This window comes from Melospiza georgiana, chromosome 3 (assembly GCF_028018845.1).
Source record: "Melospiza georgiana isolate bMelGeo1 chromosome 3, bMelGeo1.pri, whole genome shotgun sequence".
Lineage (NCBI taxonomy): Eukaryota > Metazoa > Chordata > Aves > Passeriformes > Passerellidae > Melospiza > Melospiza georgiana.
In genome coordinates, this window is record NC_080432.1 from 1,768,001 (window position 1) to 1,788,616 (window position 20,616).

The window sequence follows — 20,616 nt, forward strand, 5'->3', positions numbered from 1 at the left end:
AAAGAAGGGAAGTTCAACTCTTATCAGAACAAAAGTGGGGTTCTTGTTTTATTTTCCCTTTCATCAAGTAAAGTCTTTTACCTGCAGCTTTTCCAGGCAGGTGTTGGAACTCCCTGGAATCAATTTCATGGATCCATGTGGTCAAACAATGATTTAACTCTGCTGTAGACAAAAAATACTCACAAATAAATATAAAAATAAAAATAAACCTGAAGTACATGTCCAGCCAAACACAAGGAGTTCTGAGCCTGTAAATGCAAATATTTCCCAACTGCTGCTGCCTTTTCCTGGTTGATAACTCTGCAAAACCTTGGGATTGGGGCAGGCACGAAAACAGGAACTCCTTTTTCATAAAGTTGTAGCTCAATCTTCTCATTTTCAAGGCTTTTAGTAAAGAAGGGAAGTTCAACTCTTACCAGAATAAAAGTGGGGTTCTTGTTTTATTTTCCCTTTCCATTAAGAAAAGTCTTTTACCCCCAGCTTTTCCAGGCAGGTGTTGGAACTCCCTGGAATCAATTCCTCCGATCCATGCGGCCAAACAATGGATTTAACTCAGCTGTAGACAAAAAATACTCACAAATAAATATAAAAATAAAAATAAACCTGAAGTACATGTCCAGCCAAACACAAGGAGTTCCTTGAGTAACCCGAGCCTGTAAATGCAAATATTTCCCAACTGCTGGTGCCTTTTCTCCCTCGTTGATAACTGAAGGTTTATCCTGCTCTTCCTGCAAGTTATTGCTGAATTTCAGTTTGAGAAATTAAGGGAATTTCATCAATTTGGTAAATTATGATGATGTTTAAAAAAAATTTTAAAGCCATAGCATGGTTTTGTCTTGTATTCCCAAAATTTCCTTTTGTCTTGTATTCCCAAAATTCCCAAGTTATTGCTGAATTTCAGTTTGAGAAATTAAGGGAATTTAATCAATTTGGTAAATTATGATGATATTTAAAAAAAAACCCCCACATTAAAGCCATAGCATGGTTTTGTCTTGTATTCCCAAAATTCCCAAGTTATTGCTGAATTTCAGTTTGAGAAATTAAGGGAATTTCATCAATCTGGTAAATTATGATGATGTTTTAAAAAAAACCCACATTAAAGCCATAGCATGGTTTTGTCTTGCATTCCCAAAATGTCCTTTTGCAGAGGGAAGGAGGTGTCTGGGAAGGACTGAGAGGTGGTGAGGGAGAAGTTAAACTTTTCCTTGTAATTCCCAGTATTTTCTGCTCGCAGAAATCACTCTCCTTTTTCCTGTTAGATCAGTTCTGCTCCATAGTTTGACAAAAGAAAATGCTGAATCGGTTTAAAACACTTCTCAGGAAATTGCTGCTTGAGGATTTAACCTTTCTGCAGCTCCCCTTCGTTCAGCTGCACTCGTAACAAGATTTAGGATTTATGTGTATTTATATCCAACGGGTTCATTTGTGATTCTGTTACCGTGCTGCAAATTCCAAGGATTACAATTCCTGCTCCTTAATCCTGCTGGGCTGTGGAGAAAACCCCTGCTCTCCAAATAATGGGGCTTTTTTTCTAAAAAATCTGTGTAGAACAAAGCTGTTGACGAAACCACTTTTGCCCTTTGAGCTGTGATTTGAAATACAAATCAGGAGAGGTTTTTCCAGTCTGGGGTTTGTTTCATTCCAGAATTGGAAGTCCTAATTCCACTCTCACAGGAATATTATTGATTTTACTTTGATATCCAAAGGGATGGTGAGGCTTTGGATGGTGGTGGGTGCCACAGAGATTTGGAATGCAACATTGATTAATTCTTGGAGAGTTTTAAGGACAAACCACAAAACCCGAGAGCAGAATGAGCCCACGCTGGACAATGACGTGGATTATCACCACTCACCGCCTTCTCCTGAGACACAAATCCCTTTCCTCTTCATTTTTCCTTCTTCATCCTTCAGGAATGCTCCAGACCAGCTCTATTTCCCTAACTCTGACAGATTTTCTCTCAGAGCTTCCCAGGAGTGTCGCTCTCATCGACACCCAAACCTGTTATAAACCTCCACAGGAGCACAAGACACCGGTCATTTATTTAGAATTTTTTTTATTTTTTTATGATTCCAGGGTGCTTTCTGATGCTTAGGCAAGAAATGACATCTTGGTTGTGCCTTCCCTGTGATTACAGCTCTGGAAGATCCATGGCTGTGTGGGAGTTTAAATAACTGGGATAACGTATGGGTGATGTTTTTGCCTGATGTCTGGGTGAAATGATGAGGAGGATTCCATCTTATCAGAAGGCTAATTAATGACTTTATTTTACCATATTATTCTATACTGTATTACATTACATCTAAACAGAATTGTTTTTTCTTTCTCTGAGGTTCAGAGAATGTGAGTCCCAGAAATTTCTTGGGAAGTTGTGCCTTGCTTTTCTCTGTGGAGAGAAATGTGGTGACAATAACGTGCGGGCCGGGAATGAGAGACACATCCACCTTCATGAGAGAACTGAAATCCACCCAGAGAAGGATTTATCCATCAGATTCCCACTGATTTTAATGCAGATGGAGGACAAAAATATCCCTTGGGAATTTTTTCATGCCCCATGTTCCGTCCTGATGATCATTTCCACCAACAGCCAGAAGGTCGCGGTTACAGCTGCAATGAGACGAAAGTGAAATATTGCACCAAAGTGCTGCTTGCAGCTCTGAATTCTCCTTTTTTAAAATTTTTCTTGCCAGCCCTTTGAATGGAAGATATAAACGTCCCTTGGGAATATTTTCATTGTCCCCATGGTCCCCTGTCTTCCTAAAGCCCCCGAGTTCCAGCCAGCCACAAGGTCGTGGTTATGGTCGCAATGAGGCAAAAGCGAAATATTCCACCAAAGGGCTGCTTGCAGCTACTGAATTCTCCTTTTTTTGTAATTTTTTTTGCCAGCCCTTTGGGTGGAGGACCTAAATATCCCTCGGAAATATTTTCATTGTCCTCTGTCTTCCTTAAAGCCCTGAGTTCCGTCTTGACGATCATTTCCACCAATAGCCAGAAGGTCGCGGTTGCGGTTAAGGTCGCGGTGAGGCAAAAGCAAAATATTCCACCAAAGTGCTGCTTGCAGCTACTGAATTCCCCTTTTTAAAAATTTTTCTTGCCATATGGAAGATAAAAATGTCCCTTAGGAATATTTTCATTGTCCCCATGGTCCCCTGTCTTCCTAAAAGCGCCGAGTTCCATCCAGCCACGAGGTTGCGGTTGCGGTTACGGTTGCGATGAGACAAAAGTGAAATAATCCTCCAAAGTGCTGCTTGCAGCTCTGAATTTTCTTTTTTTTTAATTTTTCTTGCCATCCCTTCAGATGGAAGATAAAAATATCCCTTGGGAATATTTTCATTGTCCTCTGTCTTCCTAAAACCCCCGAGTTCCATCCCAATGATCATTTCTCCCAACAACCAGAAGGTCGCGGTTACAGTGGTGATGAGACAAAAGCAAAATATTCCACCAAAGTGCTGCTTGCAGCTACTGAATTCTTCTTTTTTATTAAATTTTCCTTGCCAGCCCTTCAGGTGGAGGACATGAATGTCCCTTGGGAATATTTTCATTGTCCCCATGCTCCCCTGTCTTCACAAAACCCCCGAGTTCCAGCCAGCCAGAAGGTTGCAGTTATGGTCGCGATGAGACAAAAGCGAAATATTCCACCAAAGTGCTGCTTGCAGCTACTGAATTGTTATGTTTTATTTTTCTTGCCAGCCCTTCAGAGGGAGGACCTAAATATCCCTCGGAAATATTTTCATTGTCCTCTGTCTTCCTTAAAGCCCTGAGTTCCGTCTTGATGATCATTTCCACCAACAGCCAGAAGGTCGCGGTTGCGGTTAAGGTCGCGGTGAGGCAAAAGCAAAATATTCCACCAAAGTGCTGCTTGCAGCTACTGAATTCTTATGTTTTATTTTCCTTGCCAGCCCTTCAGATGTAAGATATAAATATCCCTTGGGATTTTTTTTATTGTCTTCATGGTCCCCTGTCTGCCTAAAAGCACCGAGTTCCATCCAGCCACAAGGTCGCGGTTGCGGTTACGGTCGTGATGAGGCAAAACCAAAATATTCCACTGAAGTGCTGCTTGCAGCCACTGAATTCTTATGTTTTATTTTCCTTGCCAGCCCTTCAGATGGAAGATACAAATATCCCTTGGGAATATTTTCATTGCCATTTTTCTTCCTAAAACCCCCGAGTTCCAAACCGCTGATCATTTCTCCCAACAGCCTTCACGGTTACAGTTGTGATGAGACAGAAGCGAAATATTCCACCAAAGTTCTTCTTTCGGCTCCTGAATTCTCCTTTTTGTTTCCTCTCTCGTGCCAGCCGTTCCACCCCATGGTGAACCTGGAGTGCTCGCGGGATTTCCGGCCGTTCCTGTGCGCGCTGTACGCGCCGGTGTGCATGGAGTACGGGCGGGTGACGCTGCCCTGCCGCCGCCTGTGCCAGCGCGCCCACAGCGAGTGCTCCAAGCTCATGGAGATGTTCGGCGTCTCCTGGCCCGAGGATATGGAGTGCACCAGGTGAGAAAAACACTTTTTAAATTTTTTTTTGATTTCAGGATAAAATTACTCCCATCCAGGAGTTTTATGGCCCATTAAAACCAGGTGTTTTTAAGGTTTTCCGTCACACGCGGCGATGTTTTCCTTCCCATATATTGGCAGCCTTTCCTGAGGTGGGAATGAGTTCCTATTCCTGCCCAGGAGATCAGCTGAAACCTGGGCTTGATGAGGGGGAAATCTCAGAGCTGTTAGCAGAGCATGTGCCCCTTGCCGAGCTGCAAACAGCTGTGCTCAGCTTTACGCTGCGCAAATAAATTTATAGAAAAACGATCCAGTTCCAAGCTGTTTGAGACAGAGCACGCAGGAAATTAAAAACCGGATCTTCGTGCTTTGTTGGTTTTTGTGACTCCAACAGTAAACGAAACTGAGGAGCAGGAACAGGAAGAAACAGTTTCCAGTTGGATTGGAGAGAATGAAAAACAATTTGAATTATTTTAGTTAAATAAATCAGAGTATGTTTCTAAGTTACTGGGATTGCTCCACCCTCTCCTTCAAAACTCCAACAGTCCTGAACCTCCAGTCAGAGCTTTATTTACACAAATACCTCCAACATCATTCCATTTACTAATACTGGTGTCAACTACACACATATCTTCATCTCAGAGCTTTATTTACACAAATATCTCCATCATCATTCCATTTATTAATGCTGGGATCAACTACACAAAAATCTTCATCATCGTTCCATTTATTAATGCTGGGATCAACTACACAAAAATCTCCATCATCATTCCATTTATTAATGCTGGTATCAACTACACAAAAATCTTCATTATCATTCCATTTATTAATGCTGGGATCAACTACACAAAAATCTTCATCATCATTCCATTTATTAATGCTGGGATCAACTACACAAAAATCTTCATTATCATTCCATTTATTAATGCTGGGATCAACTACACAAAAATCTTCATCATCATTCCATTTATTAATGCTGGTGTCAGCTACACAAAAATCTTCATCTCAGAGCTTTATTTACACAAAAATCTTCATCATCATTCCATTTATTAATGCTGGTGTCAGCTACACAAAAATCTTCATCATCATTCCATTTATTAATGCTGATGTCAGCTACACAAAAATCTTCATCATCATTCCATTTATTAATGCTGGTGTCAACTACACAAAAATCTTCATCAACATTCCATTTATTAATGCTGGTGTCAACTACACAAATATTATCATCATCATTCCATTTTTAAAACTGGTGGCAGTGCCAGTTGGAATTTTGGTGTCACCACCTCACTGCCCTGCACTGCTGTCTGATGGCAGCAAGTGCAGCTGCTTAGGAAAGGCTTTAAAATGTTTTTAAAATCCTGCTGCTGTGGGTTTGAACTCACAGATTTCCTGGGATGGATTTTGCATCCTTACCTTCTGGTTAAAGTTCAAATTGGCTTCTCACCTGTTTTATTTTTAAACTTATTTTATAGTTTTACCGTTGCTCTGTGGGATGAGTCTGTGACTAAATAGTGCAGAATTTGATGGATTCCCCATTTTTTGGATTGTCTGGTTTCGCTCCAGTTGGTTTGCCTGAAGTCACACCGAGAAATCCTGATTCTGGTGTCAGGAATGGTGTGGCCAGCAGGAGCAGGGGGATCGTCCTTGCCCTGTGCACCTGGAGTGCTGTGTCCAGTGCTGGCCTCTCAAGGACCTCGAGGACCTGGAGAGGGGCTGGGAACACAAACCCTGTGAGGAACCCTGAGGGAGCTGGGGGTGCTCAGCCTGGAGAAAAGGAGACTTGGGGGTGACCTCACCACCCTCTGCAGCTCCTGAAAGGTGCCGGTGCTCAGCTGGGCTTGGGCTCTTTCTCCAGGAACTGACAGAACAAGGGGAGAGTCTCGAGCTGTGCCCAGGGAAATATGGGTTGGGTATTGGGAAAAGGTTTTTTACTGAAACAAAGATGAAGTTCTGGAATGTTCTGCCCGGGGAGGCGGTGGAGTCACCATCCCTGGGTGTGTTTAACAAGGCCTGGATGTGGCACTGGGCGCCAGGGTTCAGTTGAGGTGTTGGGGCTGGGTTGGACTCTGTGATCATTAAGATCTCTTCCAACCCGGTGGCCCTGTGAGTTCTGTGTGCAGTGAGGCTCCCAGTCCTTGTAAACTCTGAGCAGACTCCTTGTAAACTCCTCTTTCCAGGTTCCCGGACTGCGACGAGCCCTACCCTCGCCTGGTTGACCTCAACCTGGCGGGCGAGCCCACGGAGGAGGCGCCGATGGCCGTGCAGAGGGATTACGGCTTCTGGTGTCCCCGGGAGCTGAAAATCGACCCCGAGCTGGGCTACTCCTTCCTCAGGGTGCGGGACTGCTCCCCTCCCTGCCCCAACATGTACTTCCGCCGCGAGGAGCTCTCCTTCGCCCGCTACTTCATCGGCGTCATCTCCATCGTCTGCCTCTCGGCCACCCTGTTCACCTTCCTCACCTTCCTCATCGACGTCACGCGCTTCCGCTACCCGGAGCGCCCCATCATCTTCTACGCCGTCTGCTACATGATGGTGTCCCTCATCTTCTTCATCGGCTTCCTGCTGGAGGACCGCGTGGCCTGCAACGCCTCCAGCCCCTCGCAGTACAAGGCCTCCACGGTGACGCAGGGCTCGCACAACAAGGCCTGCACCATGCTCTTCATGGTGCTCTACTTCTTCACCATGGCCGGCAGCGTCTGGTGGGTCATCCTCACCATCACCTGGTTCCTGGCCGCCGTGCCCAAGTGGGGCAGCGAGGCCATCGAGAAGAAGGCGCTGCTGTTCCACGCCAGCGCCTGGGGCATCCCGGGCACGCTCACCGTCGTCCTGCTGGCCATGAACAAGATCGAGGGCGACAACATCAGCGGCGTGTGCTTCGTGGGGCTCTACGACGTGGACGCGCTGCGCTACTTCGTGCTGGCGCCCCTGTGCCTCTACGTGGTGGTGGGGGTGTCCCTGCTGCTGGCCGGGATCATCTCCCTCAACCGCGTGCGCATCGAGATCCCGCTGGAGAAGGAGAACCAGGACAAGCTGGTCAAGTTCATGATCCGCATCGGCGTCTTCAGCGTGCTCTACCTCGTGCCCCTGCTGGTGGTCATCGGCTGCTACTTCTACGAGCAGGCCTACCGGGGCGTGTGGGAGACCACGTGGATCCAGGAGCGCTGCCGCGAGTACCACATCCCCTGCCCCTTCCAGGTGAGCGGCGCCGCCCGGCTCCATGCCCAACCTTCCTTCCTTCCATCATCCTTTTGTGGCTTTCCATTGTCCTTTTTTGGCTTTCCATCCTTTTGCGGCTTTCCGTTGTCCTTTTTTGGCTTTCCATCCTCTTTTGGCTTTCCGTTGTCCTTTTTTGGCTTTCCATCCTTTTGTGGCTTTCCATTGTCCTTTTTTGGCTTTCCATCCTTTCTGGCTTTCTGTTGTCCTTTTTTGGTTTTCCACCATCGTTTTTGGTTTTCTGTTGTTCTTTTTTGGCTTTCCGTTGTCCTTTTTTTGCATTTTCACACCTGAAATGTGTCCTGAGAACAAAGAGAAGGTACAAGAGTTGGGTTTGCTTGAGGGAAAATGGATTCTTGGTGTGCTCCCCCTCTGGAAGGGATGGAGGTGGTGGGCACGGTGATGGTGGTGAGCACGATGATGGTGGATTTGGAGCAGTGGAATGTGAGCCATGGGCGGATTCCAGAGCCCTTTTGGGGCTCTTTCCACTCAAAGGAGATGCTGGTGGACATGGTGGACATGGTGTCCATGTCCGTGCAAAGGTATCCTGAGAATAAAGAGAATGTAGAAAATCTGGATTTTTGGGGGGGAAAATGGATTCTTTGTGTGCTCCCCCTCTGGAAGGGATGGAGGTGGTGGGCACGGTGATGATGGTGGTGTCCATGAGGATGGTGGATCTGGAGCAGTGGAATCACTTGGAAAAGAGCCCTTTTGGGGCTCTTTCCACTCAGAGGAGATGCTGGTGGACATGGTGTCCATGTCCATGCAAAAGTATCCTGAGAATAAAGAGAAGGTAGAAAATCTGGATTTTTGGGGGGGAAAATGGATTCTTGGTGTGCTCCCCCTCTGGAAGGGATGGAGGTGGTGGGCACAGTGATGATGGTGTCCATGATGATGGTGGATTTGGAGCAGTGGAATCACTTGGAATGTGAGCCATGGGCTGGTTCCAGAGCCCTTTTGGGTCTCTTTGCACTGAAAGCAGATGCTGTGATACCTGCAAAGGTATGCTGAGATCAAAGAGAATGTAGAAAATATGAATTTATTTGGGGGAAAAAATGGATTCTTTGTGTGCTCCCCCTGTGGAAAGGAAGAAGGTGGTGGCACAATTTGGTGGTGAGCACGATGATGGTGGATTTGGAACAGTGGAATGTGAGCCATGGGCTGGTTCCAGAGCCCTTTTGGGGCTCTTTGCACTCAGAGGAGATGCTGGTGGACATGGTGTCCATGTCCATGCAAAGGTATCCTGAGAACAAAGGGAATGTAGAAAATTTGGGTTTGCTTGGGGGAAAATGGATTCTTTGTGCGCTCCCCCTCTGGAAGGGATGGAGGTGGTGGGCACGGTGATGGTGGTGTCCTTGATGATGGTGGATCTGGAGCAGTGGGATCACTTGGAATGCGATCCATGGGTTGAGACCTTCTGAGGCTCTTTGCACTCAAAGCAGATGCCTCAAAGGTATCCTGAGAACAAAGAGAAGGTAGAAGATTTGGATTTAATTGGGGAAGAAATGGATTCTTTGTGCACTCCCTGTCTGGAAGGGTTGAAGGTGGTGGGCACGATGATGGTGGTGTCCATGGTGATGGTGGTGTCCACGATGATGGTGTTGTCCATGATGATGGTGGTGTCCATGATGATGGTGGTGTCCATGATGATGGTGGTGTCCATGGTGATGATGGTGGTGTCCATGGTGATGATGGTGGTGTCCATGATGATGGTGGTGTCCACGATGATGGTGGTGTCCATGGTGATGATGGTGGTGTCCACAATGATGGTGGTGTCCATGGTGATGGTGGTGGGCACAATGATGGTGGTGTCCATGATGATGGTGGTGGGCACGATGATGGTGGCGTCCATGGTGATGTTTTTGGGTTGTGTGGCTCCTACTGAAGATGTGAAGATGTTTTTTTAAACCAACCTCAAGACCAGGGTTCGATGAGTTCATTTTTGGTCGTTGGAATTCTGAAGTTTGAGCTGATTTTTGTCATTTTGTCATTTTTTGTTCGTCTGTAGCAGTTCTGGGAGTTTTTGATGGCCTGGAGCTTTTCCATCTCCTCCATCCGTATCAAATCTGATTTAAAGAAATCTAAATTCATCATGAATTTACAGAAAGTTAAATTCATCTCCTGAGGAAAACCAGAGCTTGCAGCCCTTCAGCTTTGGGGTTTTTTTCGAGAAACTGAGATTGCTCTGCTGGGTTGAATTGAGTTATCACAGGAACAGAAACCTCTGAGAGCCCTGAGCTCAAACTCGGCGCTGCTTTATCCAGAAAATAAAATATTTTAGGGATTAATTGCCCGATTTTGGGCCAAAATTTGGGCCAGATTTCTTTGGAATTACATTCCTCAGATATTTTCTGCCAATTATTTTAAATAATTAAATTTAAAGGAATATTGAATTTAATTATTTAAAATAATTTGTGGAAAATAGAAAAACAAACAAATAAATAAATAAATAAAATTATTTTTAAAAATAAAATAAAAAAATTACATTTAAAGGAACTTTATTTCCAGAGGGTTTTACAGCAAATTTCGATTTTACAGCTGCACAACATGAGGGATATTTAAAAATCCCCATTTTGGCTCTGAAGCAGTTTAAAAGCAGCTGAGTCATCCCAGCTCGCATTTCAATGCAATAAAATATCACTGAAAGGTTTGAGAATTATCCTTTTATTACCTTTTAACCCTTTCTGGGGTTTTTTTTTGGTTTTTTTTCTGTGAGGTTTTATTCAGGTGGGGCTCTTCCATCCGATTTTTGTGGCAGGAAATCTGTGGGTGTTTGCAATTTTATTGGTTTGGTTCATTCTTCGCTGCTGTGGTTTTAATCTTAAATGCTTAAAAACAGAGAAAAAAAGAAAAAAAGGAAAAGGAAAAGGAAAAGGAAAAGGAAAAGGAAAAGGAAAAGGAAAAGGAAAAGGAAAAGGAAAGAAAAGAAAAGGAAAGAAAAGGAAAAGGAAAAGGAAATTTCAAGGAAAGGAAATTTCAAGGAAAGGAAATTTCAAGGAAATTTCAAGGAAAGGAAAGGAAATTTCAAGGAAAGGAAATTTCAAGGAAAGGAAATTTCAAGGAAATTTCAAGGAAATTTCAAGGAAATTTCAAGGAAATTTCAAGGAAAGGAAAGGAAAGGAAAGGAAAGGAAAGGAAAGGAAAGGAAAGGAAAGGAAAGGAAAGGAAAGGAAAGGAAAGGAAAGGAAAGGAAAGGAAAGGAAAGGAAAGGAAAGGAAAGGAAAGGAAAGGAAAGGAAAGGAAAGGAAAGGAAAGGAAAGGAAAGGAAAGGAAAGGAAAGGAAAGGAAAGGAAAGGAAAGGAAAGGAAAGGAGAAAAGAAAAGAAAAGAAAAGAAAAGAAAAGAAAAGAAAAGAAAAGAAAAGAAAAGAAAAGAAAAATAAAAAAGGGGGACGCGTGGCTTTGTCTTGATTAATTTCCAACACCCACCGCGTACCGACGGAAATTTCAATTTAAACGTTGAAATAATTAAAATTTAAGCACCTATAAAGTCATCAGGGTTCTGACGAGGCCAAATTCTCAGCAAAAACTTGAAACTGAGGGTTGGAATAAGAAAATGAAATGAAATGAAATGAAATGAAATGAAATGAAATGAAATGAAATGAAATGAAATGAAATAAAATAAAATAAAATAAAATAAAATAAAATAAAAATAAAAATAATAAAAAGTTGCAGGAAAAGCCGCTGAAATCCCTGCAGGCCATGTCTGTCTGTCTGTCTGTCTGTCTGGCCAGCAGGAGCCAAAGGAACACTGGAGGTTTCTGAAATTTTCATTCACTGCAAATTGGGCTGAAGGACCCGAGACCCCAGGGGGCATTCAAGGGTTTTTTTTTCCTCTTAACCCCTCCATTTCTATTTTTTCCCCTCAATTTTTTTTTCCCTTTTAATCCCTCCATTTATATTTTTTTCCCCTCAAAAAAAGGTTGTTTTTTTTTCCTTTTAACTCCTCCATTTATATTTTTTCCCCTCAAAAAATGTTGATTTTTTTCCTCTTAACCCCTCCATTTCTATTTTTTTTTTCCCTCAAATTTTTTTGCAATTCACAAAGACAGAATGGAGTTCCCAAAGAATGGAATTCCCAAAAAATGGAATTGTCAAAAAATGGAATTCCCAAAGAATGGAATTCCCAGAGAATGGAATTCCCAAAGAAAGAATGGAATTCCCAAAAAATGGAATTCCCAAGAAATGGAATTATAAAAAAATGGAATTCCCAAAAAATGGAATTCCCAAAAAATGGAATTCCCAAAGACAGATTGGAATTCCCAGAGAATGGAATTCCCAAAGAAAGAATGGAATTCCCGGATAATGGAATTATCAAAAAATGGAATTCCCAAAGAATGGAATTCTCAAAGAAAGAATGGAGTTCCCAAAGAATGGAATTCCCAAAAAATGGAATTATCAAAAAATGGAATTCCCAAAGAATGGAATTCCCAGAGAATGGAATTCCCAAAAAATGGAATTCCCAAAGAAAGAATGGAATTCCCAAAGAAAGAATGGAATGCCCAGAGAATGGAATTCCCAAAGAAAGAATGGAGTTCCCAAAGAATGGAATTATCAAAAAATTGAATTGTCAAAAAATGGAATTCCCAAAGAAAGAATGGAGTTCCCAAAGAATGGAATTCCCAAAGAAAGAATGGAGTTCCCAAAGAATGGAATTCCCAAAGAATGGAATTCCCAGGGAAAGAATGGAATTCCCAGAGAATGGAATTCCCAAAGAAAGAATGGAATTCCCAGAGAATGGAATTCCTAAAAGAAAGAATGGAATTTTGCAGAGAATGGAATTCCCAAAGAATGGAATGCCCAGAGAAAGAATGGAATTCCCAAAGAAAGAATGGAATTCCAAAAGAATGGAATTCCCAAAGAAAGAATGGAGTTCCCAAAGAATGGAATTCCCAAAGAAAGAATGGAGTTCCCAAAGAATGGAATTATCAAAAAATGGAATTATCAAAAAATGGAATTCCCAAAGAATGGAAGTCCCAGAGAATGGCATTCCCAAAGAAAGAATGGAATTCCCAAAGAATGGAATTCCCAAAGAATGGAATTCCCAAAGAAAGAATGGAATTCCCAGAGAATGGAATTCCCAAAAAATGGAATTCCCAAAGAAAGAATGGAATTCCCAAAGAATGGAATTCCCAGAGAATGGAATTCCCAAAAAATGGAATTCCCGAAGAATGGAATTCCCAAAGAAAAAATGGAATTCCCAAAGAAAGAATGGAATTCTCAAAAAATGGAATTCCCAAAGAAAGAATGGAATTCCCAAACAATGGAATTCCCAAAGAATTCGTGGCTCCTCCGTCCCTGGAATTGGAGCAGCCCGGGACGGTGGGAGATGCCATGGCTGAACTGGATGAAGCTTTCAGGTCTTTTTTAACCCAAAAATCCTGAAAATCCGTGAGATTTTCTAATTCTCCTGTTCCTGGAGTGCACAAATCCTTTTTACATTCCCAGGAATGGGGTCAGGTCTGGAGGAAAACACAAAATCGCCACCAGAATTCTCTTTTCTCTGGGAAAATTTCTGATTTATTTATAATTTATGTGAATAATATATTATTTATATCTAATATATAATTATACCAGAGCAGATGATGATCAGAGATGCTTTTGGGAAATATTTAAATATTTTGCATTTAGGCTGAGGTGGCTTGTGGAGTTTGGATATTCCAGGAAAATTCATAATTTCATGTGTGGTGAATTCATTTGTATTTTTCGCTCTTCCTAAATAGCTGGACAGTAAAAAAATCTAAATTTTGGCAATGAACACGAGTGAGTTTTTGCCCAATTTTGCTGTTTTTAAAACTGGTCTCTGTCCCAGCGCCTTTGGGCTCAAATATCTGATTTTTATCCCAATAAACGTTAAAGAATAATTTCAAATTTCACTTTTCCAGTGTTAATTAATATAAATATTGTTAATTATTATAAATACCTGGTGTCTGCAGGTGAACATTGTTCCAAACAGGTGCAGTCACTCAGCATTAATGTGCATTTTTGCCCAATTTTGCTGTTTTTAAAACTGGTCTCTGTCCCAGTGCCTTTGGGCTCAAACACCTGATTTTTAGCCCAATAAACATTAAAGAATAATTTCAAGTTTCATTTTTCCACTTTTAATTATTAGAAATGTTTTAATTATTATAAATATCTGGTGCCTGCAGGTGAACATTGTTCCAACAGGTGCAGTCACTCAGCATCAATGTGAATTTTTGCCCAATTTTTGCTGATTTTAAAACTGGTTTCTGTCTCAGCGCCTTTGGGCTCAAACACCTGATTTTTAGCCAAATAAACCTTAAAGAATAATTCCAAATTTCATTTTTCTGCTGTTAATTATTATAAATACTGTTAATTGTTATAAATGCCTGGTGTCTGCAGGTGAACATTGTTCCAACAGGTGCAGCCACTCCATATAAATGTGAACTTTTGCCCAATTTTGGTGTTTTTAAATCTGGTTTCTGTCCCAGTGTTTTGGGGTTGGAGGTGTCCCAGCGCCTTTGGGCTCAAACACCAAATAAACCTTAAAGAGTAATTTCATTTTTCCAATGTTAATTATAATAGATATTGTTAATTATCATAAATATTGTTAATTATTATAAATACCTGGTGCCTGCAGGTGAACTTTGTTCCAAACAGGTGCAGTCACTCAGCATTAATGTGAATTTTTGCCCAGTTTTGCTGATTTTAAAACTGGTTTCTGTCCCAGTGCCTTTGGGCTCAAACACCTGATTTTTAGCTCAATAAACCTTAAAGAATAATTTCAAATTTCACTTTTCCAATGTTAATTATCATAAATATTGTTAATTATGATAAATACCTGGTGTCTGCTGGTGAATTTTGTTCCAAACAGGTGCAGTCACTCAGCATTAATGTGAATTTTTGCCCAATTTTGCTGATTTTAAAACTGGTTTCTGTCTCAGCGCCTTTGGGCTCAAACATCTGATTTTTAGCCCAATAAACCTTAAAGAATAATTCCAAACTTCATTTTTCTGCTGTTAATTATTATAAATACAGTTAATTATTATAAATGCCTGGTGTCTGCAGGTGAATTTTGTTCCAACAGGTGCAGTCACTCCGAATAAATGTGAATTTTTGCCCAATTTTGGTGTTTTTAAATTTGGTTTCTGTCCCAGTGTTTTGGGGTTGGAGGTGTCCCAGCGCTTTTGGGCTCAAACACCAAATAAACTTTAAAGAGTAATTTCATTTTTCCACTTCTAATTATTAGAAATGTTTTAATTATTATAAACACCTGGTGCCTGCAGGTGAACATTGTTCCAAACAGGTGCAGTCACTCAGCATTAATGTGAATTTTTGCCCAATTTTGCTGATTTTAAAACTGGTCTCTGTCTCAGCGCCTTTGGGCTCAAATATCTGATTTTTATCCCAATAAACATTAAAGAATAATTTCAAGTTTCATTTTTCCACTTTTAATTATTAGAAATGTTTTAATTATTATAAATGCCTGGTGTCTGCAGATGAATTTTGTTCCAACAGGTGCAGTCACTCTGCATTAATGTGAATTTTTGCCCAATTTTGCTGATTTTAAAACTGGTCTCTGTCTCAGTGCCTTTGGGCTCAAACACCTGATTTTTAGCCCAATAAACCTTAAAGAATAATTCCAAACTTCATTTTTCAGCTGTTAATTATTATAAGTACTGTTAATTATTATAAATGCCTGGTGTCTGCAGGTGAACATTGTTCCAACAGGTGCAGTCACTCTGCATTAATGTGAATTTTTGCCCAATTTTGCTGATTTTAAAACTGGTTTCTGTCCCAGTGCCTTTGGGCTCAAACACCTGATTTTTAGCCCAATAAACCTTAAAGAATAATTTCAAATTTCACTTTTCCAGTGTTAATTAATATAAATATTGTTAATTATTATAAATACCTGGTGTCTGCTGGTGAACATTGTTCCAAACAGGTGCAGTCACTCAGCATTAATGTGAATTTTTGCCCAATTTTTGCTGATTTTAAAACTGGTTTCTGTCCCAGCGCCTTTGGGCTCAAACACCTGATTTTTAGCCCAATAAACCTTAAAGAATAATTCCAAATTTCATTTTTCTGCTGTTAATTATTATAAGTACTGTTAATTATTATAAATGCCTGGTGTCTGCAGATGAATTTTGTTCCAACAGGTGCAGTCACTCAGCATTAATGTGAACTTTTGCCCAATTTTGGTGTTTTTAAATCTGGTTTCTGTCCCAGTGTTTTGGGGTTGGAGGTGTCCCAGCGCCTTTGGGCTCAAACACCACATAAACCTTAAAGAGTAATTTCATTTTTCCAATGTTAATTATCATAAATATTGTTAATTATCATAAATATTGTTAATTATTATAAATGCCTGGTGTCTGCAGGTGAACATTGTTCCAAACAGGTGCAGTCACTCAGCATTAATGTGAATTTTTGCCCAATTTTGCTGATTTTAAAACTGGTTTCTGTCTCAGTGCCTTTGGGCTCAAACACCTGATTTTTAGCCCAATAAACCTTAAAGTATAATTTCAAATTTCACTTTTCCAGTGTTAATTAATATAAATATTGTTAATTATTATAAATACCTGGTGTCTGCAGATGAACATTGTTCCAAACAGGTGCAGTCACTCTGCATTAATGTGAATTTTTGCCCAATTTTGGTGTTTTTAAATCTGGTTTCTGTCCCAGTGCCTTTGGGCTCAAATATCTGATTTTTAGCCCAATAAACCTTAAAGAATAATTTCAAGTTTCATTTTTCCAATTTTAATTATCATAAATATTGTTAATTATTATAAACACCTGGTGCCTGCAGGTGAACATTGTTCCAAACAGGTGCAGTCACTCAGGATTAATGTGAATTTTTGCCCAATTTTTGCTGATTTTAAAACTGGTTTCTGTCCCAGTGCCTTTGGGCTCAAACACCTGATTTTTAGCCCAATAAACCTTAAAGAATAATTCCAAATTTCATTTTTCTGCTGTTAATTATTATAAGTACTGTTAATTATTACAAATGCCTGGTGTCTGCAGGTGAATTTTGTTCCAGCAGGTGCAGTCACTCAGCATTCACGTGAATTTATTGGGTGTTAATTTGCAGAAAAGTGTGGGATGACGTTTAATAACTCTCCTTGCCAAAGAGCAGGACGAGCTCCCTCTCACCCGGAGGATTTGTTGGATGGATTTATTTCCATTTTTTCATCTGGATTCATTTGTAGCACTCAGCAGGAGCACGTCGAGCCAGGAGGTTTTGCTGTTGAGGGATTTATTGTAATATCCCGGCGGAATTAATGCAGCGAGCAGAGCTGGTGGTTTGTCCTTGATGAAAAATTCAAAACTCAACTCCCTTCGGGCCAGAGGTTTTGCCTGGGGAGATTTAACCCCATGGACATCAAATAGAAATATAAATAATTAAACAGAAAAATGAATGAATGTCACCTTCATTAAGAAATTATGAATTTCGCCATTTATTCCACTCAGTGCCAAAGGAGGTCGTGATGAAATTATAATATATAATATATAATATATAATATATAATATATAATATATAATATATAATATATAATATATAATATATAATATATCATTTATATTATATTATATTATATTATATTATATTATATTATATTATATTATATTATATTATATTATATTATATATTATATATTATATAATATATGTTATATATAATATATATAATATATATAATATATAACATATATGTTATATATAATACATATAATATATAACATATGTTATATGTTATATGTTATATATATATAATATATAACAATGTTATATGTTACATAATGCAATATAATGCAATAATGATATGATATGATATGATTAATATAATATAATATAATATAATATAATATAATATAATATAATATAATATAATATAATATAATATAATGGATTTTTGAGAGCTTTGTTTTGCTGGGTAATTTTTAATTGGGTAATAGTTAATATTGTTGAATTCTGGGTGGAATTTCACAATTTGGCTACAAAATTCTGTGGGAGGGTCCAGTGGTGCCCAAGACCCTTCAGCATCCCTGGGGCTGAGGTGGATGCAAAAATCCAGGATCATCTCCTAATTATGCTGATGATATTTTTAATTATGCTCTTGGCATTTCTGCACTCCTGTTTTCCATCTCCAGTGGTGACAGGACTAAAAATGTGCAATAATACAAAATATTAAACCTGGTGCAATAATACAAAATATCAAACCGGGATTTGCTGGGTTAAACCTGTGCTGCCCCTCAGCATTAACTGGAATATTGTCATTATCATTGCCATTATTATTGTCATTATTATTGTCATTATTATCATTAATATTGTCATTATTACTATTAATGTTAATTGCAATATAGGTGGGAGCCTATTTCTGGCAAATCCCCCTGGCACAGGGCATGATTTGACTTTGGATTTATATTTTGGGGGGAAAAAACTTTGAATTTATAATTTGGGGGGGAAACTGGCTCTGTGTGTTGTTCTGGAGGCTGTACCTGTGTTCCACGTCAATACAAGCCCGTAGGATCAGAGGGCAGCTCTGATTGTCACCCCCTGTCACAGACCGGACACTTGTGACATTTCTAATTATGCTCGTGACATTTCTAATTATGCTCCTGACATTTCTACGCTCCCGTTTTCCATATAGGAAAATGGCTGACAGGACTAAAAATGTGCAATAATACAAAATATCAAACCTGGTGCAATAATACAAAATATCAAACCGGGATTTGCTGGGTTACACCTGTGCTGCCCCTCAGCATTAACTGGAATATTATCATTATCATTGCCATTATTATTGTCATTGTTATCATTAATATTGTCATTATTACTATTAATTTAAATTGCAATATAGGTGGGAGCCTATTTCTGGCAAATCCCCCTGGCACAGGGCATGATTTGACTTTGGATTTATATTTTAGGGGGAAAAACTTTGAATTTATAATTTGGGGGGGAAACTGGCTCTGTGTGTTGTTCTGGAGGTTGTCCCTGTGTTCCACGTCAATACAAGCCCGTAGGATCAGAGGGCAGCTCTGATTGTCACCCTCTGTCACAGACCGGACACTTGTGACATTTCTAATTATGCTCGTGACATTTCTACACTCCCGTTTTCCATATAGGAAAATGGCTGACAGGACTAAAAATGTGCAATGATACAAAATATTAAACCTGGTGCAATAATACAAAATATCAAACCGGGATTTGCTGGGTTAAACCTGTGTTGCACCTCAGCATTAATTGGAATATTATCATTATCATTGCCATTATTATTGTCATTATTATTGTCATTATTATCATTATTATTGTCATTATTACTATTAATGTTAATTGCAATATAGGTGGGAGCCTATTTCTGCAAATCCCCCTGGCACAGGGCATGATTTGACTTTGAATTTATATTTTTGGGGGGAAAAACTTTGAATTTGTGATGGGGCTGGCTCAGTCACTTCCTGAGGTCTGGTGGCTTTTCCAGCACGGTCACCATCTGTCCCAAAGCAATGGGGAGATTTCCTGGGCATCTCCCCCCAATTAAACAACCCCAATTAAACCTTCCTGCCAATCCTCGGGCCTTTCTTATCCCACTGTGCACTGAGTTCATTCCTGTTGGGATCAGGATAATTCTGCTGTTTGTCCTCTGTGTTTTCTCTTGCCCTCATCTCCCGAGAAAATGAAAATCCTCAAGGTGTAGGAAAATTCGAGGGGTTTGGAAATCTCCCTGAGCTGTGACAAAAAGCAGGGAGCCTCTTGTTAAAGGCTGAGTAATTTGGGGGCCAGGGCGTGTTTGGGATCATGGAATCACAGAATGGTTTGGGAAGGGACCAGAACTCATCCAGATCCAACCCGGAGCCATCCCAGGTGTCTCCAAGCCCCGTCCATCCTGGCCTTGGACACTGCAGGGATCCAGGGGCAGCCACAGCTTCTCTGGGAAATCCATTCCAGCCCTCACAGGATCTGCTTGGCTTCATTCTGTATCATCCTGCCATCCTTGGTGCTCTCACCTCCTTCCAGCTTCTCCAGCATTTCCTTCCTTGCTGGACCTTGAAGCAGAAGCAGAACCAAGGGGAAGAGTTGATATTTGAAAGAGTTTGGACAGTATGAGAATGACTGGAAAATTCAGGTGAAGAGTCTGAGGGTGAAGGAAAGGAGACAAAAATGATGGTGGATGTGAAGGATTGCACAAATCAAAAATGGTTTTTGCAGTAAAGACCAAAGCAAGCCAGGGGAGGACTGGGAGGAGAATCCAGGTTTCATGAGATGAATGGAATCAGACAGAATGGGTTGGGTTGGAGGGACCTTGGAGCTGACATGGGCAGGGACACCTTCCAGAAATCCCAGGGTGCTCCAAGCCCTGTCCAGCCTGGCCTTGGACACTTCCAGGGATCCAGGGGCAGCCACAGCTTCTGTGGAATTCCAGCCCAGCCCCTCCCACCCTCACAGGGAACATTCCCTTCCCAATATCCCATCCATTCCTGCCCTCTGGCAGTGTGCAGCCATTCCCTGTGTCCTGTCCCTCCATCCCTTGTCCCCAGTCCCTCTCCAGCTCTCCTGGAGCCCCTTCAGGCCCTGCAAGGGGCTCTGAGCTCTCCCTGGAGCCTTCTCCTCTCCAGGTGAGCACCCCCAGCTCTCCCAGTTGCTGGAATTGTTGGAATTCCACGGTGACCACACAGATGCCCACAGAGGACTTCTCCCCACCATGAGTTTGTTCCTTCCCTCCCCATCTTGGTGGCCCCTCCCAGGCCTCCTCTGGAAGTTCTCTCTCCCTGAAGGTTCAGGTTTTGGGCCAGGTTATCAGTTCCAGAAACCCCCCTGGTGTTGGTTCTGCAGATACCTGGAAGGAAAATCTTTGTCTTCTCCTCCAAACCAACCCTTTTGGCATGAAAATATCTGGGAAATTTGATTTTGTGAGGGTTTTCTGCCTGAAGAGAGAAAGTTTGGCTGGGTTGATAAGA

At 41.1% G+C, this 20,616-nt stretch overlaps 1 protein-coding gene across 3 annotated transcripts in view; it reads left to right on the forward strand.

Annotated features, from left to right (window-relative positions):
• The window catches only part of FZD3 (frizzled class receptor 3), an 88,566-nt gene that overhangs the window by 57,283 nt on the left and 10,667 nt on the right, over window positions 1-20,616 (forward strand). For all 3 annotated transcript variants that reach the window (XM_058019469.1, XM_058019466.1, XM_058019467.1), the window contains 2 exons: window positions 4,298-4,494; window positions 6,672-7,689. In XM_058019469.1, coding sequence (XP_057875452.1) covers window positions 4,298-4,494; window positions 6,672-7,689 — 1,215 coding nt within the window. The remainder of the gene's footprint in view (window positions 1-4,297; window positions 4,495-6,671; window positions 7,690-20,616) is intronic.